Source organism: Xiphophorus couchianus, chromosome 10, assembly GCF_001444195.1.
Source record: "Xiphophorus couchianus chromosome 10, X_couchianus-1.0, whole genome shotgun sequence".
In the NCBI taxonomy this organism is placed as follows: domain Eukaryota; kingdom Metazoa; phylum Chordata; class Actinopteri; order Cyprinodontiformes; family Poeciliidae; genus Xiphophorus; species Xiphophorus couchianus.
Genome location: NC_040237.1, coordinates 5,020,384 through 5,048,149, shown reverse-complemented (window position 1 = coordinate 5,048,149; position 27,766 = coordinate 5,020,384). Strand labels below are relative to the sequence as shown.

At 37.3% G+C, this 27,766-nt stretch overlaps 1 protein-coding gene and 1 non-coding gene across 2 annotated transcripts; both read right to left on the bottom strand.

The window, feature by feature from the left end:
* Positions 1–6,104: 6,104 nt before the first annotated feature.
* trim8b (tripartite motif containing 8b) lies at positions 6,105–23,313 on the bottom strand. Its single transcript, XM_028030213.1, has 5 exons — positions 20,804–23,313; positions 11,879–11,974; positions 10,225–10,490; positions 8,894–9,009; positions 6,105–8,805 (listed from the first exon to the last, which is right to left on the bottom strand). Exons 1-5 carry the CDS (start codon positions 21,407–21,409, stop codon positions 8,102–8,104), a joined length of 1,788 nt encoding a protein of 595 aa, XP_027886014.1. The 5' UTR covers positions 21,410–23,313; the 3' UTR covers positions 6,105–8,101.
* Positions 23,314–26,727: 3,414 nt separating this feature from the next.
* On the bottom strand, positions 26,728–26,841 carry LOC114152434 (U5 spliceosomal RNA). Its single transcript, XR_003597118.1, has one exon. It is a non-coding gene; the product is annotated as a U5 spliceosomal RNA (small nuclear RNA).
* Positions 26,842–27,766: the final 925 nt, after the last annotated feature.

Here is a 27,766-nt window from a genome sequence, read left to right as displayed (position 1 = left end):
CACACCATGACAATGACCTTAGGAGCAGCAAAAAATAAAAACTAAATAACAGAAGTGAGGTGAAATACTATATTTGATCAGCAAAACGTTAACAACAAATTCTACTGTTCTTAAATCCACTTAAATCTATTTATGAATAAACGAGAACATGATTTGTCTTGTCTGAAACATCTGATTTTAAAGCCGTCAGGAGAATGTTTGACTTATGTGGGCTTTTTGCAGAACACAGATATTTTCAGATAATAGAAAGCGGCCCAGTTGAGGACATTTGGAGGTGTTAGATGTCTAACAGAGTGCTCTTGCTGCAGGAACAGTGCACAAAGTGTTTTACTTGGCTTTGCGTTGAATAATACTGAGGCCCTTCGAGGTTTTTGAGCAGCCTCCTCTTCTCGCCTCACAAAGATTGTCATTGTTCAGCCTTCCTCTTCTCTCACACAGACAGAAAGTACGAGTTGTTGTTGTTGCTCCTCGTCGTCTGTGGCTTTCATCCGTCTCACATCATCACTATTATCACCTTTGGACAAAACATAAAGCACTAACAGATTCACATTTAGAAAGGTTTTATAGATTTGATATAACCGGAAGAAATAGCTTTTCAGGTTGGGAGTAGATAGTGTAGCTTACAGTTAGCTTAACATGCTAAGTGGTGAAAGAGTTAGCATGATCTCTCACGAGGGCTACTTAAAAAAACCCCAACTTATTTCACCTAGAAAAACAACAAAGTTATGCTACAGGTCTCCTTTCTAATATTATTCAGTCATTTTTAAGTTACTTTCACGCAATATGTAGTTATTTGAGCTGAATGGATGCTAAGACCAGCTTTTGTGATTAGCTAGTAACGCTAGCCAGTATTCATCAGTGTATCCGTGAATTTGGAATAAAATATAGATGGAAAGATTTACCAATGATATTTTATTCAATAGAGTAACATCCCCAAAACCCAGTATTCACTAACTATGCATCAGAGTGAAGGAGGCTAAATATTAAACACACAACATAGATTTTTTATTTGTATAAGATATGAAAATTGTATCCTTTTTCCTTTTGAGTTGATTTATAAAATAAAATCCCCTTCCACTTTTTTTTTGGCAAGCTTTCTCCTGACAGCTAATATAAAATGCAGCTACAAACAGATCATTCACTGCTGACATGGAGGAAAACTTGTAAATAAAATGTTTTAAATTCCATAGGTTATTTAGAACAAGTCTGTATTTGTCTTGTGAGCTCAGCTCAGGAAACGTTACCTTAGTTTCCGTCTAAAGGCGGCACGTTGGGTTCGTTTGTAGATCAGTCTGTCATATGAAACAGTTTCAAAAGTTTGTTTTTATTTATTGAAAGCGCCATAAAGAACAAACTGGAACGTAATAACTAGATGTCAAAGATTTCTATATATAAAGATATGTTTTGGTGCATAAAGTCAAGCATTTGTTCTTTGCACAGCTGTATTTTTACTGAGATCAAATTACCCACAAGAATGGACTCTGTTGACTTACTGGTTGACATGTGAAGACTGGATGTTTTAAGAGATATCAGATTTGTTTGAATGTATCATTTTTGTTTAACTTCACAATTACGTGTTACTCTTTGTTGGTCTACCATTTAAAATCAAAATAGAATACCCTGAAACTTGTGCAGTGCAATTACCTTCAAACTTTTCTCGATTTAATCACAATTTTTGCCCAATTTGGTTTGACTTTGTAATGTTTTGCACATTACAAAAGAACAAATTAGTCAAGCTGTTACATTTTAATCCTTACCATCCATCAACTCGTCGAAGAAGACTATTTATGGTTTGAAACCAGATAAACTAAAACAAGTCTTACACTAAACTTAGCAAGCTCTTTTTCTCACCATGGAGACAATCAGATGTGAATATTTGTGTCCCTGCAAATGTTAGACTGTTTCTATACTACCAATAACTTCAAATATGGAGAGGAAAATAGCTTACAGTGTGACTAAAAAAGATCTGTTGCCTTTTAAGTTTCTGACCAAACCTTTAACTGAAAGAACAAACACTTCTGTGTGTTTTTTTTTTTTTTTTCAAAGTTGAGTAATTACTTTTCTTTCCCTTTGCTGTGTGAGTAATTTAAAAGACAGCGTGTGTTTGTCACAGATCCATATCTGAGACGTAGGCTTACTGTCTCTCTTGCGGATCAAGCAGCTGTTCAGCAGCTGTGTGCACAAGTGTGAGAAACTGCGTGTGTGTGTGTGTGTGTGTGTTTCAGGAGGTAAAAGAGGGAGTGTTTGTTAGTGTGTGTCAGAAAGAGAGAGAGAAAGACAGAAACGCGGCGCTGTAATTTATGCTGCACCTCCGACCCCTCGGCTCTTTGGCTGCCTGTGTCTCTGCTGAGGTTTGCTGACGTGAGAAAAAAAAAAATCGCAGCACAAGGGAGTTGTGCTTCATCTCAAGAGGGGAAAGAGGTGGGAGGAACACGAAGGTGGAGCGAGATGCAGAATGACTGAAATGTTTGGTTTTACGTGTATGTCAACCGCGATATGTTGTTAGACGGGAAGGAGACATGGCGCTCAGAAACTGACATGTAAATGAATGCCTGCCGAACAAAACCATGAGATGAAAATCCTATTTTTAAGGTTTGAAGCACTGGAGGATCGCTTAGCTTTCAGTTGAAACAATACGTTTGGTTTTTGCCATATAAGACTTTTTGAAGTTGTTTTTCAATTAACTTGGCAACCAAATTATTTCACCTCCTGCCTTGCTGGTACTGCAAAAAGTATTTTTTGTCTGTTTTCTGGAGCAATTATCTTTAAAAAAAAAAAGACAAACTAACTTAAAGGTACATTTTAAAACATATAAGAACATGTTTTAAGTCCACAATTTATTTAATATTGATGAAAAAGTACTATTTATAAATGAAACAATCAGAAGCCATTATATTTGTCTTATTTCAAGTGTACTAAGACATTTGCACTAAAAACTGGACCAAAACTATTTGGTAAGATTTTGTGCTTTTGCAGCTAACTAAACAACATTAGCATAGCGTTAATTAAACACATGGTGGCCCTGTTAATGGTGCTGATTGGACAGCAGATGGTGCTGGAAAGTGCACAGATTTTGTGCACTTCTACTTTCCACAGGCTCTGAGTAACAAAGTGGTTTTTTAACTGGTATAAAAATGGTGGGAAGACGGACAATGCGCGGACGCTAAATGGGGATATTTGACCACAAGGATCTTCTTCCTGCAGTGATGCAGATCCTTTCTTTTTTTTAATAAAGGATCTTAATAAGATTAGATCCTTTATTAAACAATCAAAGCAGAAAAACATATAAAATAGGCGATTTATGTCACTTTTAGGTACAATGTGACTGTAGTAAAATCAACTTGTGTCAAATATAAAACATCTAAAGCCATATCTAAAATCACCAATTGGTGATTGAGTAGAATAATCACCAATAAAATCATATTGTGACTTTATTTTTGTAATATTATGACTTTATTCTAATTATTTTGACTTTATTCTCATACGACTATATTCTTGTAATTTTATTATTTAACTTTTTTCTTGGCGTGAAACTAATACTCTGTCGTATTTGTCGTATAAACAAGAGAGGTCAGGAAATATTAACCTAAAACTTGAACTGCGATGTAAATAAATGCATGCCTTACCAAAACTGAGGATTCTTAATCCTTGAGGATCATTTAGAAAGCTTCAGCTGCATCTGAGAAGTTAATTTTTCTTCAAGACTTGCTTTTTAACCATCAACTTGGCAAATAATAATAATAATAAAAACAATCACAAGAGGTTTTAAAATACTTGTTTTGAAATGGAGTCATAATATCTGAGACCCTCCTCCACACAAGTGGATCATCCCTGCTGTGTGAATGGGATTGAGGCTCAAAGTGCTGGGTAGGGGAAAGCAGTAATGCAATGGCTTAATCAGGCTGAAGGGAACACACACACACACACACACACACACACACACACACACACACACACACACACACTCTGAGTGAGTAGTCATCTCAAGACTTTCCATCCTGTTCTGTCTCTGCAGGCATCCACCCCCATGCACTCCAGAGCCTTCTTTGCACTGAGTGGACACAGAAGTATTAAAGGTTTTGACTAAATGGGTTTTTCCACCATCAATGCGTCCTTTAAGATAAACGAACACCCAACAGATCAAGCAGAACAGTGGAGCCAGGCAGATTAGTTGCTGAACTAAGAGGGCCACAGTAAAACTTGTGTAACGTTACGGTGCAATTGGGAAAAGTTGTGTTTTTGTAATGACGCGATTTACTTTGGGGGGTTTACAGCATGGAAAGGAGAAAAAATAAATGTTATTTTGTGGGGAATGTTAAATCGGTTTACCTTTAAGGTGTTATTGCCATGTCTACATTCATTTTATGCTCAATTATCTTTTCGATCACGTGTTTGTACTGCGAAGACACAATCTTACAAAAGTGTTTTTGTCTAGTTTTTATTGCAAATATAAAAGTACACTTGAAATAAGACAAAACTAACTTACAAGGAACTTTTCAGCAAGATATAGTAAGTTCTTATGAATAAATAATTGCTTAATGTTGATGAAAAAGTGCAGATTTTTAAAAATACATTATAAGTTAAATAATCTGCCAGTAGATTTAGAAATGTTTCTTCAATATTAAGGAATTGTTGAGTTAAAACATGCTCCTTTATCTTGCTGAAAAGTTACTTGTTAGTTTTGTGTTATTTCAAGTAGTAAGATATTTGCACAAGAAACTAGACCAAAAATACTTAAGATTTAAAGTAAGATTTAGCTTTTTTGTAATGTATTTGGGTTAAACTGTAGAAGTTAAAAACAAATTGTATTTAAACTCTGTAAGGAAATGAAACCAACACATTTGACCAAAAGGTTAAGTCTTTGAACCTCAATGCGAGTTATTCTGTTGCTTTAAGACTAAGAACAACAAATGTTGAGTTACCAATGCGGTAAGATCCACATTCTTGCTTCTCAAATGCTAAATTATGACGACATTATTCGACAATTGCAAAATTCTTTAATGTAAAACGTCCTGGAGAAACAGGAGCGCTGACACCTGTAGCAGTCAACGTGACACTGCTGGACAATTACCTGAATGTTGTCAGAATCTTCTTACGTGTTTTAAAGTTTGTTGTAAATGTTTATTTTCTACTGTGGTGAGTTAAAAGCAGTCGGAGCTTAGCAGAGTGCTTTTAAATCTCTGGGTACGGTGCCGGTATGCATATGCACTCAGGCAACATTTCTCCTGACTTTACTCCTCTTTACTGGATAAATAACCATATACATTAATTTACATTAATATACATTAATATATGTTAATTTTATTAACAATTTCAAGCGGCAGACTTCACTATACCTTTGTCCTCGTAGCACCGGTGCTTTTCAGTAACTTTCATTTTGTCTTGAGCTAGCTTGACGCATACGTCTCGATTTTGAACATCGACTAACGTGAACTACAAGCCTGAACACAAACGAGAAACTCAGAAACTCTGCTTGAAAAACATTCTTGCGCTGTACGGAAAATGACCATCAGGAATTTGGAAGAAGTGATGAATTTTATCAGTCGTGGTGCAATTATATTTCCACTGAAATAATCTTAAATGTATTTTATATAAATTTTCTTAAATTTCTAAAGAGATATAAAGCAAAAAACAAGTATATATTCTCGTGTTTAGATGAAAAACATTATTGTCTTGTGAACTTGATGGTAAAAACACTCATCCAATGTTTGCATGGGCAGTAAATAAGGGTGTATTTATTTTTCCAGAACAAATTGAGGTGTGTAGGTTGATGGTAAATTTGAAGAAAAAAAAAGGCCTCTTTTCTATTTCTTTTTTTATGGTTATTTTAATTTTTTTTACTATTTTAACTATAAATACAACTTAATTTAAATGTCTTGTAATCCAATTTTAACTGCAAAAACAAGTGATCGTCCCCAGGAACAAACGACTTTCACAATGAGAAATCAAGGCGTGAAGCAGGATGTATTTGAATACTAACACACTTCTTGGTTTGCCGTTTCATGGGATTTATTTACAGTAACAAAAATATAGGATATCACCACTTCTATCCTTTAAATGAGATGATGGGATTTGCACGTGAACAGTTAACAGCAGAGACCAGATTAAATTATTCGTTTATTTGGAACCCATCTCCAAATCACGTCGGCAACTTTTCTTTTTTTTTTCCTCTTTTTTTTTCACTTCCCATTTCACAAAATATTTACAAAAAACGATACTTTCCCCCCCCCGCCGCTATAATGTTAGCTGTTGTAACAACTCCTTTATAGGATGATGAATCATTGCTTACATCTCTCATCTTTGTTCTTTTAGAAAAAGTTCATGAAAAACTTCCTCCCGCTGTTTGTTTCTTTCATACAGTCATTTAAAACAGCATACAGTCCCCGCCTTCCCCATTGTTCTGCGTTTGAGTGCTTAAAAAACAGAAAGAAATTCTTCCTTGCATGCTTTCAGCTGCAAACAGGAAGCCAAGAGCTCATGTGCTTGTTTTTTTTTTTTTTTTTTTTTAGAGGAAGTGACATCTTTGCCCTGCAGGAAGTACAATTACAGCATCGTCAGATCATCCAGATGCATGATTGGTTTGGTTTGTCCAGTTTCTGTCTCTACATGATTCCTACAGATGTACCAAATAACACAAAGCCATAGTAATCACAAAGAAAGGGGGAAAAAGTCTTCGTAGGTTTTTGTTTGCCCTCTTGTGGCAGCAGGAAGGGAGTTTAAGGAATTAGGGGGCTGCTGGTGCCCCAAAGACGCAGCTCTGTAGGCCCCTCCCCCCCTCTCCAGTAGCAGGAAGGCGTCCACAAGTGCATTGTGGGTGTTCCATGGAAGAGCGTTTTGCGTTCAAGCTGTGCGACGCATCCCTGAACTTAGCAAATGAAAAGGAAGAAGAAGTGCAGAGTTGATAAAAATCAAAAAGAGACAGAGAGAGCGGGAAGAAGTGGCGGCCATCTTCTCCTCTTTTTAAAAAGAATCAAACAAAGTCAGCTTGTGGACAAAAATAATATATGAACATCATAAGGCAGCTGGGCCTCAGCATAACTGCAGGGGTGATTATATCAAGAGAAACACGAGCTGAAACCAGAAGCCTGTTATCTCCTTTTCCCTTTAGCCTCGGTGAAGAATTGTGTAGAAGAATGAAAACATTATTTCTAATAACAGTTCATTTTCTATCAATTTGATTCCTATTCTATAAATAAAAAGATTAACATCACCCTCTTGTCTCCAGATAAAGTTTTTTTTGTTTTTTTTCCCTGTGTAAAAACGCAGAGCCGAGTTGTGCCAAAATGAGCAGAGTTTGTGTTTTATCTACATGAAACACTGGATAAAATTAAAGGAACATTAAAACAGATCAACCCTGCCCCCGAATGTGTGTGTGTGTGTGTGTGTCTTCTATATGTGTGTGCAGATGCAAACACAATTTCATTCACTGCAAAAACAAACTCTTACCAAATATTTTTGGTCTAGTTTCTATTAAAAATTTCTGATTTGTAGCAAACGTTTCGAAAGAAAGCAACTCTTTAGCCTCAAATTTATCCTTGTACTGAAAATAAATTTTATGTAGCGAGCCCAAAAAGTTTAAAAATTTTAAACAAGATGCCTCTTAACACAGTAAGTGTGCAAAATTCTTTTTAATTTTTGGATCTAAAATGAATAACATCCCTTTTTTATTAAAGAAATCCCCAATTTTTTCTTCCTTTGGTTCATGTGGTAAAAGGTTAGGACACCCCTGTTTTTAAGTCAATAATTCCTTTAATATTGTTGAAAATGTACTTGGCAGATTATTTCACTTATAACAAGACATTTTCTCCATGTAATAGTAGAAATAATCTATTGGTGGTATTACTAATTTTTCATTAACATTAAAGGAACAAACTTAAAACAAATTCCTATATCTTCCTGAAAAGATATTTGCAAGTTAGTTTTGTTTTATTTCAACTTTACTAAAATATTTGCACTAGAAACCAGAGAAAAATACTTGGTCGGAATTTGTTTTTGCAGTGTTCGTGAGCTCGGCCACTATGTGTTGTTTTCAGATTTATAAATCTGTAAAGGTGTGTGCTATTTTGGTGCCCGTCTCTATTTTAAGAGCATAACCGCTGCGTTAACTGGTGACGTAGTGCTTGGTGGACGGTTGCCCGTACAGCCCGTAGAAATCAGCATGTCTGTGCGTCTGTGAGGCGTCTATCCAGTCCCTCACCGCCAGCCCCTGCATGGATGGCCCTCCAGAGGCCAGGCCGGGAGGGGGCGGGTAGTCTTGGGGGCTCACCCAAGGGAAGGAGCCTGAGCGCGGGTAGGGAGGGTGGCTGCGGTGGCCTGACACCGACGGCACTCCGGAGCAGTAGCAGTTATCCATGGTGCAGACCAGGATCTTCCTGCCGCCGTACTGCGGCAGCACGGCCTGCTGGGAGGAGTGGGAGGAGCCGCTGCCCCCCGGCGGGAAGTGGGAGGAGCCGAACACGGAGCCGGAGTGATGGTTGGTCAGGGAGCCGCTCCCGCTTCCGGCGCCGCCGCCCTCACCAATGTGGGGCGGCGCACAGGGGCCCAGAGTCTGCTGGTTGGCGGACTGGCCCTCTCCGGAGGCGGAGCTGGACCCCAGGTAGGGCTGCTTGGGTAACGACGAAGAGGAAGAAGAGGAGGAAGATGAGGATGAGTCTTTGAAACCCGGAGTGGCGTTTTTCCCCGTGCTGCTGTTTCCCTCCGGGAAGGCGGTGGAATGTTTTCGTTTCTCCGCCCCGGAGCCGGAGCTCTGGCCACTGGGGAAAGCGGCGACGGTCTGCAGGAACGCCGACGGCGGGGTGAGAGGAACTGAGACAAAACATACAAATTAAAAAGATTAAAAACTTAATCACAGCGATCAGGTTGATTCTCCACGTGCCAATGTTACGCTGCCTACCCTCAAGCGTTCGCTTCAAGCTCTTCTCTCGCTTTGAGATCTCAGAAAGAAACAGCTTAGAGTTCAGATTCCCCACTTTGTAAGGAGGGAGGCTGCTTCCCACGCAGGCCTGAGACCTGCAACAAGGTGACAACAGCAAGAAATCATGACGAAGCATCGCAATAAAGTAGAACATAATCAAAATGTTTGTTTCTGTAATTCACTTCAGAAAGCTAAACTCGTTTGTTAAAATTGATTTATGACACACAAAGTGATATCCTTCAAACACATTTTTTTCCTGTTAAGGAATTTAGTTACAAAGAAAACTTAAATACTGAATAAGATTATTAAAAAATATTTTTAATACAGAAATGCCGAGTTATGGCTGCATCATCACTGACAAAAAGCTAATTTCTAAAGAAGCTCGCTATTCACAAAGTACTGCATCCAAGAACATTAATGGAAAGTTTAGTAGAAGAAAAAACTAAGGTAAATAAAATAAAAAAGTGGAGAGCCAGAGAATCCAAACTGCTTAAAGTCCAGTGTGAAATTTTCCACAGTAAGTGATTTGTTTGTGTTTCATTCATGTCCAAAGACAGAGCAGCCAATCAGCCAAACCCTGATTTAATGACTGACTTCACTGCGCTTTATTGGGCTACAAACTTTGCCTGTGGCAGAATTGATCAGTATTTTTCATTTTTTTCAAGGAGAAATGATCAAATATGATTTAAAAGCCAGAGCAATAAAAAAACAAAAACAGTGGAACCATCTTTCTACTTTAGCTCAGAGGCTAAAGGTTCAAATCCGATTCTAATTTCAGCAAAATTAGCCATCAATTGTTCTGACTAATCACCCTCGCATATTAGGGTGATGACCCTCACATGACACCTTCACATATTATGACGGCCGTCTGCGATCTGCTAGATAAAATCAAGTTCCCTCCTGTGAACTGAACCAGTTCAGGAACTCGTGTGTTCCTGTTTCCAGTAAATTGCTAAACGACACTGCTAAGACAAAATGTGCAATCACCACTGCTGGTCTCCTCCATGTCACGCTGCATCAATGCAACAGTTCGAGCCATATGGCTTAAAAATAACATTTTTACATTTTTTCATACCAGAATGATTTTTCCTCACTTTGTTTTCTAAAAAAGAAATTAAAAATGACAGAAAACATTTCTGAACGGCGCGCTGTGGTGGCGTAGGGGATAGTGCGACCCACGTTTGGAGGCCACGAGTCCGTCGCGGGTTCAATTCCCGGACCTGGCAACATTTGCCGCATGTCTTCCTCCCTGTCCAGGCAAAAAATGAGATGATCTCCTCTAAATGATCCAGATGCTTCAGATCTCTCACCTGTCTGTGAGGATTTTAACGGGTTTTGTGTTCTTCATGAAGCTCAGCTCCTCCGCCTTGCTGAAGGCCGTGTGGATGGAGCTCAGCAGCTTCTGGGCCTCGTGCCGCTGCTCCCCCAGGGCCAGAATCTGCGCCGCGTTCTCCTGGAAGAAGCGAGCCTGAGCCCGGTCCAGGGCCTCCAGCGTGCGGCCGAGGTCCTCCTCCAGGAGCTGATGCATGCGCTGGTACTGCAGGCGTACCTCCTCTTTCAGCTCACACACTCTGTCCTGTGGGCAGTTCAAGAGTGAATTAAAACTGCTGTATGGATATTTCTAGAAAAAAAAAAAAGAAGCTTTTTATTTTTTAAAAATTGCCTCCATTTTGTGAAAGCATAGTATGAGACAGATAACACTGGTCAACAGCCAAAAAAAATGTCTGGGGGCTTTTCAACTGTTTTAGGATGATTTTGATGGGCTGAATCCAAACATCACGTTGGTTTTGCTCAATAGGGTCAACTTTCTGAACTAAATGCGTATTAGTTTGGGATGCAGTCATGACGGCTGATTACTTTAGACTGAAGAGAGACATTTCTGCTGCTCAGCATACGAGGCGTTTGAAGAAACAGAAGCTCATGCCCTGAATTTTGCACAGTGAAGACGCAATGTTTAATTTACATTTGCTTACCATTACCCGTGTTTATTACTCAACTTACAGAAAGTTTGTATCATTTAATTAATATACTTTGGTATAAAACTTTTTTTTTCCTCCGAAAACCTTTTTTGGATGAGAAATCTTAACAGAAATGAACTGATAATGTCACAAAAATGTCATCAATTTAGTCAGAAGATCAAATTTTTTCTAAACCAAATTAGAATAAAAACCGGACATGATTGAGAAAAATGGATGTCAATTTTGGATTCAGTGGTGCAAAATAGTCCTAAATCAGTGGAAAAAACATAGAAAACTTCCAAAAAATATTTTTTAGTAGCCCAATGTTATCCCTGAGCTTAATATTGCCGTCTACTGAAATGCACAGCTCCTGACCAAAAACAACCAATCAGAGCCAGGAGGCAGGTCTTAGCGCTGTCAATCAACCTAATGTACTCGCTGATAAAAATGCTATTGGCGGAGAAATAACTTACAGTTACAGGAAAACCAGTTATCTGCCATTATTGGCTAGTTGGTCATGCTAACTAGCTTTAGCATTAAAACCTACCTTCTCGCTTTCATTGTGAGAAGGCAGAGGAGCTAGATTTTTTTCACAGATTATCTGTCTCATTCCATACTCAGGGTTTCCCTCAGTTTATTATTAGCCTAGCGGGCCACCAAGCTTGACTTGTGCTACCACCAGGCTTAGCATTGCTTATTTGTTTAAGTTTTTTTTTTAAATGTTTGCATTTTGTAAGACTTTATGGTGTTCAGACATTAACCTTCCAGTCTTCCAAAACTGCATGACTTTCAAGTGATATATTCAAATCTCCTGTCAACTTTAAACATTTTTTAACTCAAAAACATGGCTGCCGGCTGGATGATTGACCTAGCGTCCCAAGCCCCGGGCTTAGCACACCGCAAGTCTTATACTGTATGTCAAATTTGCAAAAATATATATTGTTTATAAATGTTGCATACTGCAGCTTTACAGCTAAAATGTGTGAATAAAGTCCTTCATACTTACCTCCACTGTACACTTGTCAGAGTCAAGTTTGCAGAGCTGCTCTTCTATCTCCTGCACTCGCTCCTCCACGCGCTCCTGCTGTCTCAGCAGGTTTTGCTGGAAAAAAAAAAAAGCCAAGAAAAAAGGGAAGTTATAACCTCCAGTTAGCCACAAGCATTCGCTCACCATACCAGAGATACTGGAACTCCTGGAGCTGGCTAATTTAGTCTCCATCCAACATGCAATCCCTGCTGGGGAGGAAAGGAGGGGGGTGCTGCCATGGCAACCAGCAGCTATTTGGTGTTTGCATTAGAGAGTGAGGACCGAAGTTGGGGGAGCTGGAGGCAGAGAGCAGAGATAGATAAATGGTCAGTAAAAAGCTCCGGCAGCTCTGCTCTCCCCTTGGTGCACCTCCGCCTCTTCCTCCTCCTACTCCTCCTCTTCCTCCCCCGTCCAGCACTTTCCTCCTAAAAGACATTGGATCACCCACTGGAAGCTGCTCCATGAGCCGTGGCAATGTTTTAGCAACAGCACCTGTTATTTCTGGGAGGAGGATGGCATGTGAGCAGCGGCAGACGGCTGCTCAGCCAAACTATCTCCCTGCACGGCAAAAACAAAAACATCTTTTCAAGTATTTCTGATCCAATTTCAAGTGCAAATATCTTAGCAAGCCTGAAATAACACAAAACTAACATACAGATAACTTTTTAAGCAAGATACAGGAGTTTTTTTTAAGTCAATAACTCCTTAATATTGATTTTTTTTAAAGTACTAGTTTCACTGGCAGATTATTTCATTTATAACTAGTACTTTTTCTAAAATTTGAAAAGTTACTTTTAAGTTAATAAATTTGAAATAAGACAAAACTAAGATGTTGTGTTTTTGCAGTGTGTTCAACTTTAGCTGCAAATAAACTAGACATAGGTGCTTATTATTATTATTATTATTATTATTATTAGGACTGGACTATCTGGCTTACAAATAAAATCTTTGATTTTATTAAAAGATAAAAATGTATTTATTGTCCAACACTAAGTATTGTTTTATTTCAATAATTATTATTACTATTACTATTATCATCATTATTTATTTTTAATGATATGTGATGATGTGCAACATTAAATGGCAGGAAAAAACCTGATCTTTAAAGTAACTATTTGGACCTGTTCAACTCATGGTGTCCAAAGTGTGGGCTGGGGGCCATTTGTGGCCCTCAAGGTGATTTTTTTAAGCCCCTTATGCTACTCTTATAGGGTACTGAATTTAATCAATAACTAAACGCTTTGTATCTTTAATATTTGTGGTAGCAAGTAAAACTTAATGAGCATGTGCACAGTGTCACCAATAACAGAACTTTTTATGGTTCATTATCATTAAAAATTACATGAATAACAAAGAGGAGTTTCCAAAAGAATAAATTAGGCATATAAGTCTTATTATTGTCTGAATCTTCTTGCATTAGAAATACTATTAGTATTACTGTTTTATTCATTTAGCTTTATACTTTCATATCGGAGCAAGATTTAGCAACCCAGAACCAGAATCAAACATGGAGAACCAACATTTAGCTTTGTACTTTACAACTCTAGAACAAACTTAGACAGTACCATCTACTTAGCAACCCAGAACAACTGGAGCCAACATTTAGTTTTATAATCAAACATGGAGAACCAACCAAAATTTAGCTTTATACTTTTAATATTGGAGCAAGACACAGAGAAACTCGCGTTAGTTTACTTAGCAACCCAGAACAGGAATCAAACATGGAGAACCGACATTTAGCTTTATACAAATCTAGAACTTAACCCAAAACAACATTTAGTTTTATATCCAGAACAAACTTAAGATCCAGAGAAACCTCTATTAGTTCATAAATTACGCACTACTTTTGTACTTTTCTCTTTTTTGCTGTTACCCTCATCTTTTGATTTTGTTGTTTTGTTTGTATTTGTTTGCACTTTGAACTGCCTCGTTGCTGAAAATGTGCTACATAAATACAGTTACCTTACCTTATCATAACTTATGAAAATACTTCTCTTTATTCAAAACTGCTCATATATAAACATTCTGCAATCCTTATCGATTTAGTATTGGGGATAATCTGCAAACTTAAATATCCTCACAAGTAAAACAGAAAACATGCATTAATTTCGCAGCTAAGCCTAAAGAGAGAGTGAATCCTAAATGATCAGCTGCTCCCTCCAGCTGAAGGTTTCTTCACATGCCATCATCATCCTCAGCACAGAGGCATTCCAGCACAAAGCAGCTGATTTCACCATTAGTGATCAGCTGCTTTAGAGGCTGATAGGAAGGAAAAGCTGCACAGTGTCGGGTCTCGGCGGCACATGGTCGGGAATCGTTGCCCTACATAGCTCTGTTACATGCACAGTTGGTTGGATCCAGGACGGTGACCTGGTTGTGCTGACTGATTGAGTTAGGCTCTGAGCAGAAGTCAGCGCAGGACCAGGAGGAAGAAGAGGAGGAGGGGGAGGGGGCGTGTCTAGCTACATGTATGGGATACCTTTGGGGGAGGGAAGCAGAGGTTAAAAAACAGAGGAAGGGTGCTCTTCAGCTGTCATTTCACTACAGAGCCCCTTCCATCAGCGCAGGAGAGGAGGGCTAGGGGGAAGGTCGGGTCTGGCTTTGGGTGGCTGCTGGATGGCGAGAGGGAGGTGAAAGAGGTTTGGGGGCTGATAGAGGTGGAGAGCAGGGCGAGGGAGGGGCTGCAGGGCGGTGAGTGCACCACCATCATCATCATCATCAACATGAGGACAAAATGGCAAATATCTAAATATACGGATGAACTGTTCCTGGTCCTAGAACGGCTGACTAAAGCCGCATAATTACAAATTACTGATAAATATTGAGTCATTAAATATTATTATTATTACTTTGTTCTTAGTTATGTATGCACGTTTGCTTTTGTCCTACTGATTTCTTGTTTTCAAAAACATGTTTGAAATAAACCAATAAATAAATGAAAACATAATTACTTTTAATGTAATATTTACATTATATTAAAATTAGGACCAGTACTTTAAAGTGTCAATTTCAATTAATTAATTACAAAGATTTTAACATGTTAAAAATGTTAACACAATCACATTTGTTTTTTTTCTGCACCTAAAAGTCTTGAGCTGGAACCTTTCTTGTGTGTTTCTAGTACGTCCATAAATGTGACGGCAAAGCATCTGCAAACAAATTTATGGATGACAAAACTGCTTTTTACTTGGACCATTGGGGATTCATATTTGCTTCAAAAAATGTTATTGTTGTGTTCAAGTTGTGCTAGAAGGAATTAGCCAATCACCAAAGCCAATGCTAAACATGTTGCTGCAGCAGAGACGCCAGCAGTGCAGTGCACGGCACTCTTAGTATAAAGACCATGACAGTCTGGATAGATTTTAAGATTTAAAATTTCAGAAAGTTATTCTGTCATTATTTATTTCAAACAGGCAAAAAGTAAAAGCAATAAAAAAATTAATTAAAACAAATTATCATGCCCAACTGGAAGGAATTTTACATTATCTGTTCGAATTTAAGATAAACTTAAATTATTTCCACATTACATTACATGACACTTAAATCTCCTATTCTCAACCTTAAATATATATATTGCACAAACATATATTTACATATACATATCTGCATTTTTTGAATCTTTGCAAGGACTGCTCTTAAGTTGCTTTTTATATTAACAGCATTTTATATTTTTACAATTTATAGCATTTTATATTTTATTTTATCTACAACTACTACTCAGTGGTAGTTGTTATTGTGTCTTGTCTCTATGCTGTAACTGCAAAGTAATTTCCCTGCTGGGATGAATAAAGTACTTCTATTCTATTCTATTAAATGTACATTTTGATCCTTGGGGCACCCATTCTACGCAACATATTTCCCAATGATGCATTAACAGTTTTTTAAGCTGGTTTATATTTGTACTTTTTCTGTACTGTCAATTTTCTTATTTCTACAACATTTCAGTGCAATACAGTGCAAATAATATCTCAATATCAGCGTGTGCAATATCTATATCACAAAGAACTACAAACTTGCCTTTTACATGCTAATGTAATATTTAACCAGGTGGACAAAGCTTTACAGCAGAAGATGCTCCAATTGGACAAAGAAAGAAAATAGCAACTGATATTCGCATCGCAATAATTACCAGTATTGTGCAGCAATATATAGATTTTTCAAAACATTAGTCTTAGTTAAACCATGAGCTGTAGATCAAAAAAAGTCTTGATCTCTAAGGAATTTATCTGGGAAACAAGAACAACACCTACAAAACATTATTAGAGATGGAAAGCCACTATATATTAATCTCTGCAACAGCACCAATAACCTGATTATTTTTTTATGTGCAACCAAATATAAAATTGCTTGTCAGACCTGTTTTAACCATCTGGTACAAATCGAATAACCTGGATCAAAACAGCACAAGTTAGAATATTTAAAACTTAATCAGGGCCATTCGTGCTCAGTGTTATGTCTGCATTTATCTGAAAACATAAGAATGGAAACATGCAGATTTTTTCCTGATTTGGCACCTTTTAGTTGTTTTACCTGTAGGTTTTAACTGCCTTTTAACACTAGAAATCAAAATCAAGATGTTAGTTTTAAAAGTTTATTGGAAAAAAAGGTTGATGGGGTTTTATATAGCAGGTATTTTAGACAAATAAATGTAGGGCATTTCAGAAATGGCAATAAAAAAGTAAAAGCAACACCACATTTAAACAACAAATGGCTTCCTAACCAAGGTTTATATTTAAAAACTAATCCATTAATCTCTTGGATTTGGAAGGCTGAGAACTTTGCTGATGTTTGTTTTTACAAATGTTTTATTACTCACAATTCAAACCGTATGAAAAACACCAGATTGCAAAGATAAACAAAAACGTGATGGGTAGGGATCCACCGATCACAAGTCGGTGGCCAAATTCCGTAAAGCCGTAACCTGCTGATACTAATTTTCCTTTTTAAAAGCTATAACAGCAGCTTTGAAAATCTATTTGTTCCAGTATTTCTAGCAGTAATTATTTATATTGGGAGCAGAGATTACATGTTAAAACAAGGAAAATGATAACAGTGTAGATTTTAAGCCAATAACATTTAAGATGTTAATGCTGCTGAATTGTTAACATTATTAAAAACAGGCCAACAAAGCCTTAGTTTAACAAAAGCTGTCAATATTTCCAAGTTCAGAGTATTCAATGCAGAAAGTTGAAAAAGATAAAACATAACACCTTTGCCGTTTCGCCTTCCCTCAGGAGCAACTTCCACACCGAAGTGTGTTGTTTCTATTAGCCCGACCTGGTAGCCTATAGGGTTGTGCAATCATTGAACATAAAAAATATACCCTCAAAATTTCCATTTTTAAAATTATTTTTCAATAAATATCCAAAGGTAGAAAACACCAAAAGTAGTAGGGTTGAAACGATTAATCATGATGAATCAATTATTGATATAATCTGTCAACTAATTTAGTAATTGGTTAATTGTGGTTAACTGAAGTATAAAGATTCAACAAAGTCAATTTACTGAAAGAACACAAAGCCAAAACTATTTAAAAAAAACCAAAAACATACATTTTCCACTTACGACACAAAAATATCTTGGTTTTGGCTTCACCTGGTTCAAATTCTGTAAAACAAAATTTATGCACCTTTTGCTGTCCATGTATCAGTTAATCAAAAACAATAAACAGATCAATGTTACACTAAGTTTTTTATGCGTTGATGTTAGAAGGTTTTTTTTTGCTTTGCTACAAATGTTTAAGTGTTCACTAAAAAAAGTTTGTTAGGCAATAAAATCTTCATTTTCTAATTTTAAAAAAGGAATTGATTTGTTTATTTGCATCTTTTAATGTTTTTCTAAAATTGTATGAAGAAAGCTTGAATAAAAAATCTGTAGATTGTGCTCTTCTTTTTCTTATCCAATAGGTAGATTTATTGATAATTACAATAACCAGCAGTTACAGCTCTAAAAAGTAGTTTCTATACATTTCTTGTTTCTTGGGGTAAAACTGTAATATTGCGTGTTAGTAAAAGTAGAAGATTCTGTTCAGTTTTTAATAGTTCCACCCGGCGGCCATGTCACGGACCCTCAGAGGATATTTAACTGTACATACAGCTGAGTCATAGCATTACCAACAGGAAAGGCAGCCTTGTATGTCATGGTTGACACCTAAAAATGTTGGGTGAACTATATGAGTCAGCGAACAGTGACGCCTTCGTGTTTCTCCTCTCGGCCAAACTGTATTGTCACACCTTATTTAAACGTTTTTAAAACCGGCGAGAGCAACCGGTGTGACCCCTGTGCGAACCAGAGGTGGTGAGCACACCGGACCCCTCCCCCAGAAACCGAATAGGTTGAAAACAACAACAAAAAAAAAGAGAAATGTCCGCAGAGGCAAGTGATGAATCACTTTAATCCCTCTTTCCTTCGACTTCTCTCCAACTGCCCACCCCCCTCGTCTCGACAACTGGTGATCCCTGTGCTCGGATGCACCTGTGCTGGGGAGATAAGGCCCTCTGAGGGGCCCTCATTGTTCCTCCCTCCACCGCATTGTTTGCCATTCCAACAGATGAGAATGGAGGCTTGGAAAGGGCCGCAACTGAAAACATGCCGGATAAGAGTGGAAGCACTCAAAATGCACGCATTTCATAAAAACATGAACATCTTATTTTGATCCACCCCCCCCCCATCAGATTTTCATCCCAAATTTCTCCAGTCAAGTAATTTTAAACGACAGCGAGAGATCACAGAATGTGGCACTTGTTATGTTGATGTTAAGAATATAAAGTAGATGTAAAGGACACTCTTTTGGTTAGTGAAGCGGCATTATCAAAACACTTGAACTTTCCTTTTTGATAACCGATAATCTGACAAACTCCAACAAGTCAGATCTGGAAAATTTACAAGTGGATGCCAGTTTGAATTTTTGGTCGTTTCTGGATTTAACTGGATATGAAAAGGAGTCGATTGCCACAGAATATTTTAGGGATGTTTCATAGCTGCTATGGCAAGTGATGATTTAAGGTTTTTTTTATGATCTAATCAGTTAGCAGTCAGGAAGTGGTGTCATTTGGCTCCCATGCCTAAAACTGACTCCCAGGAGGTTGCTTGTGTTTATTTTTGGCCTGATTAGGGTCATATTTGTCATATTTTGCAAGAGCTAACTCGCCCAAATGGGCGTTAAAGCCATAAATAATGGAAATTGGGTGTAATATATGTCTTTCAGACAAACACATGAGATCAAATTTAAAAACAAAAGAGATTTGATTTTTGATCATTTGTTTAGAATTCAAAAGAAAACTTGAAAAACAAAAAAAATTAAATTCTACATAATTATTTAGTGAGTAGGAGGTAGAGGAGTGAATTAGGGAAAAGAGAAACCGACCAATAGCCTGTTTAACTGCTCATAGCGGTGCACTGATTGGCTGATACCGATTTCTGTTTTTGTTTTTTTAGTGCCGACTGGCCAGCTCACAGTTTTTCCTCCCATAAGGATTATAAACTGTTTTCTAGTCCAAAATGTGCTGCAGGCTCTTTGATGCAGCCATTTTTAATCCAACAAAATATACAGAGATTCAATGGTCATTCCCATCGTTACACAAATAATTTAAAAATGCTTGAAACACATTTCAGAACCTAAGTGCAGTTCTGAGCACAATTTTTAAAATTTGAGTTAAATTCAATATTTATTTTTAAGCTACATAATCAATCATCCGTGTCACCCTCCTTTGACTCTTATTATACGACTTCTTGTTTGTTATCTTGCAGCATTTGGTGAAAATGAATCCATTTTGACAAGGGCTGAAATGACTAACCAGATTAATCCTGATGAACTGACTACTGAAATATTTGTAAACTAATTTAGTAATCGATTAATTGCAGAAGGATCAACAGCCTGAGAGCAGTTAATTATACAAAACTGGGCAAAAATATACACATTTTTTATTTAAGACAGGAAAACTTTGAAAATATGTTCTACACAAAACTCCTCAAGTGGCATAGTTTTAGCTTATCCCGGTTCAAATTGTGTAAAAACACAAGCACCTTTCGCTATACATTTATTAAACAACTAGCTGATGTATTGATGCCAAGTCAAGCACAAAGGTTAGAGCTTTTCGTTTGTTGATGTTAGAACTTTTTTTAGATGCTACAAATGATCAAGTGTAAAGGAATGTAGTGTTATTGCATCTTAGGCAATAAAGTGTTTATTTTCTTATGAAAAAAAGAAAATTAACTATTGGTCTATATGTATAAAATGCTTAAATGAAATAAGCCGATTTAATGAATTGTTCAGTCGTTTAGTTGCAGCCCTACTTTTGACAGAATGTTTCTCTGTTGGAAGGGAGTGATTCCTTTCGACTGTCGCCACATGCTTGCTCAGAAGGAGCGACTGCAACTTGTTCAATGACTCAATGAAACTGGCTGGGCTTCCTTAGATAGAGACTCTTTAACCACCTGGCTTTAAAAAGTAAATCTGACTGGATTTAACTGGAATGTTTGCAGTTGATTTTGACTCAGTTATTAGATTCAATTCATTACATATTTTTGATCAGAAATTTGAGAGATGATTAAGCCTGTTGCAATTAATCGTATGATAAATTTGAATGAGTTTAATCATTTCCATTCTGATTACTAACATTTTTTGAAGGGAAATTTTGTTTACAGAGACTTTATAATTCATTTTGTTTATGGTTTCCGTTATGAGTTGTCTTTATTTCAGTTTGGATGTGTCTTATTTTGGATATTTAAAATGTCTTCCACTTCTAGTTTGAAGAGTTCTTTACAAAAGTAAGTTTACTGTTTCAAAAACAACAATAATGAGGCAATTTATCTTCCAGGCCTGGAGAGAATAGAGTTTGTCTTTATAGATTAACTAAACATTAAATTGAAAGCATTGATGTGTGATTGATTAGTACGTCTTACTCTGATGTCGTTGCGCCGCAGCTCCACGTCGGTGACGGCGTGGCCGTGGCTGGGGTGGCACCGGGCGAAGCAGCAGTACTGGCACACCGCCGTCTGCTCGGCCTCGCAGTGGTACAGCCGGTATTCGTCGTGCTGCGGGCAGGTCCAGGCCTTGATGGCCTCCGCCTCCACCAGCAGGTGCCCCAGGGCCGAGCACGGCTGCTGCAGGTGCGTCTGGATGTGGGACTGGCAGCACGGGGCATTGCAGCGCAGGCACACCTTGACCGCAGGGAGCGGCGGGCCTCGGCGGCACAGGATGCACTGCAGCGTCGGCGTACTGGCCTTCTCCACGCTCAGGGCGTTGTACTTCTCCACTATGTTGGACAGTTTGTGGTTCTTCTCCAGACTGGGCTTCTGCGTGTAGGCATGATTGCACTCGGGGCAGCGAGCCAGCGAGGAGTCTTTGGCCCAGGCCTCGCTGATGCAGCCCCGGCAGAAGTTGTGCTTGCAGGGCAGCTGGATGGGATCAGAGAACACGTGCAGGCAGATAGGGCAGATGAGCTCCTCCTCAAAACAGTTCCTCCACGTCTCAGCCATGTCAGAGGCCATGGTGGTGCAGGCAGGCATACAAATCAGACCTTTTTTAGGCCGCTTTGTGCGTCTCTCTCTCAAAGGAAACCCGACACTCTCAAAAACCGAGTCCAGAAAGATCAATATTTGTATGCACACCCTCCCTGACAGATGACGAGTATTGCTTAGTAATGCAGCATGAAGCCAAATTCCCGGAAAACTGAGCTAAAGGAGGCTTCAGGCGAAATACCTAGGTGGATTTCAACACATAAAACAGACAGGGTGACGCTGTTCAGATTACAGGAAGCAGTGCTTTCCTTTCCTCCAAGTCACACTCGGAACCACCAGACCTGCCTTCAGTGATTCAGTGTGTGCTCACAGAACAGAACCAAACCCCGTCCGCTACAGGTAAAACCAAGGCACAGAGAACAGCGTACCATCACCCAGAGGCATGCATCTCCATGTGACACATGACAGGGATCTTGATCTTTCTTCCTGCTGCCACTCCAGGCCTTCCCCCTAACCTAACGACGGATTATGGACGACTATAGCAACCAATTCAGAATGAAAAAAGGGCTGTTCAGGTCCACACCCTGGTTCCTATTCTCTATTCACACAGAGAAACGCCTCTGAAAAATGTGACTGTATTCCATAGGAGCCTCAAGGACGCCTGATTCCCTCAATAATGAGTACGCAGCGCAATGCTTTTGTCCGCTGAATTATAAATAAGCATCCAGCAGCAATCTAATCACACACAACCTGCGATCGTTTGGCCGCAGGCTGAGAAAAACCCGTCGTATTGCTGAGATGAGAGGGGGGGAAAAAAACCCAAGCACAACCTCCTGTCTTTTTAATCATACACACACACACACACACACACACAAAGCAATATTTCTGTTTTGAAGAATATATATGTACACAAGGCCTCTGCTTTCTGCTTTATCCAATTTTCTCTCTCACAACAAAAGGCCTTATAATCCAACTCTTCTGAAAATTACACCCAGGCCATCATGTCGAGGCTGTTTACTGCATAGTTAATCGTTTTAATGGTCCAGTCCAGCTCCTGCGCACAAAACAAAGGCTTTTAGGATCCGCAGGAATGTTGGCTGTCGTTGCAGAGCCGTTTGCTTCCCCCCTCCTCTCCTCTCTCTCTCTCGCTTTGACACATCTATCAAATGTCTCCTTTAAACAATGATTATTACCACCATTCCCTCCCCCAAATGTACCGTTTGTTTTGTACTTTGGTCTCAAATCTTATTAGCCTATCGATGCCTCAGCCTTTAGCTAACAACATATTCGTCCCACTTCCTTATCTCGATTAAATCGCCTAAATTACCTCAGACGTCACCTCACCATTTTCTACCGTAGCACAGGTACACACAAACACCGGATAGACTCCTTTCAGTAGAGCTACACTCATAGCTTTTTTGAGGCAGCCATATTTTTTTATATTTAGCTAATAAAAATACAAAAATATACCCTCCTGTTCTTAAAGGGGACGTCGCGGTTTTCTGTCCTTGTTGGGGCTAGCTGTCATCAGCCATCTTGCAAAACCTCATTTAAAAAAAAAAAAAAAAAACGAAAAGGAAAAAAAAAAAGAGAGAAAATATCCGCCGAGAAAAGGTTGTAGGCTGTCTCAACGAAGCTGCTACGCACAAATACACGAAGGAAAGGTCCCGTCACTAAAAAATACAAATCTATGTCTTCTTTCTGTTTTGTAGTCCTGAAGGAGCCGTCTGAACCGGAGGGGGGGTTATGCTTATGCTTCGTGGCCTGATGTATCCGGTATGAGTCGATTCCGTGCTTCATAAAATCCTATACGGTTGTGAATAATAATGTGTGTTTTCTTCCCCCCCTCCTCTTCCTCTTCTCTCTTTTCTTTCTGTCTCTATCGGCCAGGCTGTAGGGAGAGAAAAGGAATGCAGACAAGCTGACTTAACCTGAGTCAAGACCGACAGCGTTAGCACACTACTTCCGGGAGGGCTTTTCAAAATAAAGTTCTGAGTTCTAAAGGTTTTCTCTTATTTTTTTTTTTTCTTCCCCACAACACACCTAAAAATAAACAGAAGCGGAGTTAAAACGTAACTAATATTTGAAAAAAAATTGACAGAAAGATTTATTAGAACATTACCTTTTGAATGGTAATATTGAAGGATATGGAAGCAGATTAGAACAAAAATAAAAATAAATTTAACTATAAACTCTAAACTATACAGAAGCACTTACCTGCCAGAGTAAAGGAACAAACTCTAAAACAATACCTCATTATAACATAATACAAAAATCCTTACAACTGAATAAAAGATAAACTTTCTCATTTTAATGAGATACTTTGTCAATGTAATAAAATATAGAACTCATTATATGACAAGATTTATATAATAAAAACCAGAATATGTTCTCGTTGAAATGAGAATGTCATAAAAGTAAAACAGCAACACCTTTTTGAGTGCTGCCTGGAAGAACAGAGAGAATAAATGGAGACTCAGATTGGTCCCTTTTATGCCACAGGTTACGACTTCTAGGAAGTAACGGATTTATATCTCGTTAAAGTGAGATATAAAAATATGTTCCTTAATCCCCTTAAACTTGTTAAAACAAGAAACTTTCTTGTTACAACCAGATATTGCTTCTGAATTTATTTCCTATTTCTGGCAGTCAAAACCTTCCGTAGACTTAAATTTCTATTCCCTAAAATACCTCAGTTCCAGTGTCGATCCCAGTTTTAGCTCAGATATGTGACACAATTCCAGGTTATATAGATATACTGTACATTTTACAAGTATATTTGCAGATGTAAGCAAGCCACATGCAATATTTTAATGAAACAAAGAAAAAATAAATCATTGAAAGCCTTTAAACGATCTCAGACATATTTGCCTTGACAAATGAAAGGTGAAATTTTGAACTAAGGTTTTTAAGCTCATAGCAAATTAGCTTCCTAGCTAGCTAGTTAAAAATAAATAAATTTCTTTAATTTATGGCAAAACTGTAGCATTACAGTACACATATTTTCAAACAAAATACAATCAAAGATGATTTGCAATTGATTTGAATAAGCCATATTTTTAATTCAACATTTTTTGTACTTTTGCGGTTATTTTTTAGAGTGGAGTTACGCATGCAGTTAGCTGCTGATTGGGGGGAGCTAGATCTTATAGATTAAAAAAATGTTCAAAAGACAAAAAAAAAAAAAAATATGCTGCATTTGTTTTGTTATTTAGATTTTTATGTGTAAAGAAAAAGAAAACCAAGCAATGCATACTTTTCTATTCACTTCACAAATATATTGGTGTTTTTTTTTTTTTTTTTATGTAATGTGACAAAATGTAAAACAGTTAAAGGGGAAGAAATATTTTTATAACACAATGTCAGAAGTTACTCAAATTAGATGACTTAAAAAAAAAAACAAAAAAAAAACAAGGTCAAAAAGCATAGCCAGTCGTCCAGAGCTTTATTTTGAAACCTAATGGCCGAGCTTCCTGTTTGATTTAGCGACTCTTTGGTTGACCTGATGCAGTTTCTCTTCAACATGAACCATATGAGCCGCCCCCTCTTTCCTTCTTCTACCTTCCTACCAGCTACACCGTCACGTGATTTGGATAAACCACGGAGGAAAGGCCAGAATTACACTTAATGGGGTTACTGTATGTGTCAAGAGACCTGGACCCTCACCAAGCAGTTTGTTTGGAAAACGGTGCGGTACACGTCGGTGTGTTAATGGTGAGGGAAATAGATTTGGGTATGCAATAAAATCATACCCAAATATCAGCTACCAGCAAGTTGGACCTAAAAAGATGAAGTTTAAGTGTCCATTTTGTAAAATAGAAGTAGAACTGATCAGTTATTTATTCTAACAACTGCTTACACCTCTTTTTTTTAAATTTGCTGCTATGGTTGGGTTTCACTGATTATAAATTCAAGTACAGTAGCACGTTTACACACACTCATCATGAACATGGATTTTGAAGAATAAAAAACAAGATTGAATGAAAAAGTTTACTTTTTTTTTTTTTTTTTTAGTTTTCTATGCTCCAGACATAGTCACAATTACATATATAATCTAAAATAATCAAAATTTGGTAGAAAATCCTTTAATACTTTGATCAGAATTACTTTTAACTTGATAAGACTGAGGCCTATTAATTTCTGATAAATGATTGTGATTGATTGGAGCTCATAGTTTCTCTTTGACATCATAAAAAGGAGCTGTTTCACACCACTTACTGGATTGAGCAACAATAAGAACGACGGGAAACCAATAACAAGAAGATTATGTGAAGCTTTTAAATCCTAAATGTACGGTAATAACCTCTAAGCATGGTGGTGGTAGTGTTATGCTTGGAGGCTTCTGCCTGTTGGAGTCTATGTTTTGATTCAAGAAAAAAACCCCACAAAAGTTAAACTTTCAATTGAAGATATAAGAAGGGAAATTGAAAATATTGCAAATATTTAAATGCAGAATACTTTTTACAGAAAAGGAAAACAAGATTAAATCACTTCAAAATATGCATTGCATCTCTTGTATGCTGTGTCCAGAATGTGTGGGATCTGCAGACATTTTAGCCATATTCCATAAATATCCACCAGAAATTAATTCACTGAAAATGATTTAATGATAAATTCAATATAATGTAACGTAGAGGTTGTCGCTGGGTAAAAAGGCATAAAGTTTAAGAAATGTCTAATTTCCATTGCTTAAAACATCTTTATTTATTAAATAAAACAAAAAAAGAATTAAAAATGAAAGAAGCCCTTCATGTTTCATTTTAGAGCAGCCTGTGCCGTAACTGTGTTCAGAAGACATAATTATAAGAAGAAATAATGGATTACTGCTATGTATTTGAGACTGTGAGATAAGAATTTAATGAAATAAATAAATTACAAAGAAACCAAAGTGACAATAAAATAAATAAAAATCCACAATAATTCTGTATTTCAGAAACAGAAATAATTTTGATAATCTCACTGACCTAAAACAAGGGAAATTTAGTCTGATTTAACAACAAATTGCGACAAAACAATTTTGCATGCCTCTTTTTAGTGTATCTTAATATTTTCTTCAACTTTATGTGAAAAGGTAACAAAAATTAAAGAATTTTATATTATAAATTATGAAGTAATATAATTATTATGGTTGATCACATGTAATTGCTCAGTTGTAGTGAAATTATGTACGTAATTATGAGATGAAATTAAACACTTCCAGTTTTCATTGACTGATTATGAAATAAGGATTTATACAATAAGCTTTATTTACCTGCTCAACCAAAACCTCGCGATACTTACAGTAAGAGCCCATGTATTACTCATAGATATGTCTATGATATTATCTACATGTAAGTAGATGGAGTTAACATATAACAGTGACAGGAAGCCCTACTTTCGCAGGGCGCTCAAAAATTGAGACAAACTCTTATTGTTCCTCTCCACGGAAATCTTTAGTAAAAGGCGAAAGATTTATACGATCTGAAGAGAAACAAGAGTGTACTGTTGTCATACAGCAGAGTCAGCCCTTATATTCAGGGATAAGCAGCTTTCAGTGACGGTCTCAGAAAGAAAAAAAAGAGGAGATACATAAAGCAACGTACATTATATGAACACATCATAGAATATGTTTTCACTTAATTTTAATGAAAATAATTTGACTTTATTTGTCTTAGGAAGCCTTTTTAAAAAGATTTTGACGCAATGCATGATGGGATTTAACTGTCTTCCCCGTCCACCCTCGTTTTAGTTAAGAGACAAACAAGAAGCTGTGTTTATTGACTCAAATTTAGAATATAATACAAAATGAATGCCCATAATCGAAAGAAGAATATTTGTTTTTGATTTTGTAATTAACATTCCAGATTTTCAGTGACTTTCGGAAAGACACCTTGAAAAGCATTACTAGTAGGGACTCAATTCATCCACCAGATGGTGCTATTTCTTTTACTTTTTAAGAACTCACATTTCTCTTGCCATTCACTCCACTAGACATTCAATCAATTTATCATGTGGAAAAACTTGCAGAAAATGATAAATAAATTTGCAAATGAAAGAAAAAAGTAAAAGAGAACAATCTCTGTCTAAAATGTTTTTTTATCTTCTTATTATGATCACAAATAACCTTATAAATTATTATGATACTCAAAAAACACCTCACCCCAAAGTGAATGTCTGTGGGTCCCTATGCAACAAAATTTGTAAAAAAAAAAAACAAACAAACAAAAAAAAAAACAAAAAAAACAACAAACAAACAAAAAACACACTTGTTTCTCGCTCTCTGTATCGACCAAGCTACAAACAGACTCGTTGCCATAGCAACTGACAACAACGTCACTTTAAGTTTCAGGATTCAATACCAAAAAACCACTCAAATATTTCCCACACAAAACATTCAGTCTGTTGCAGTGGTGTGTTTTTAGGCTT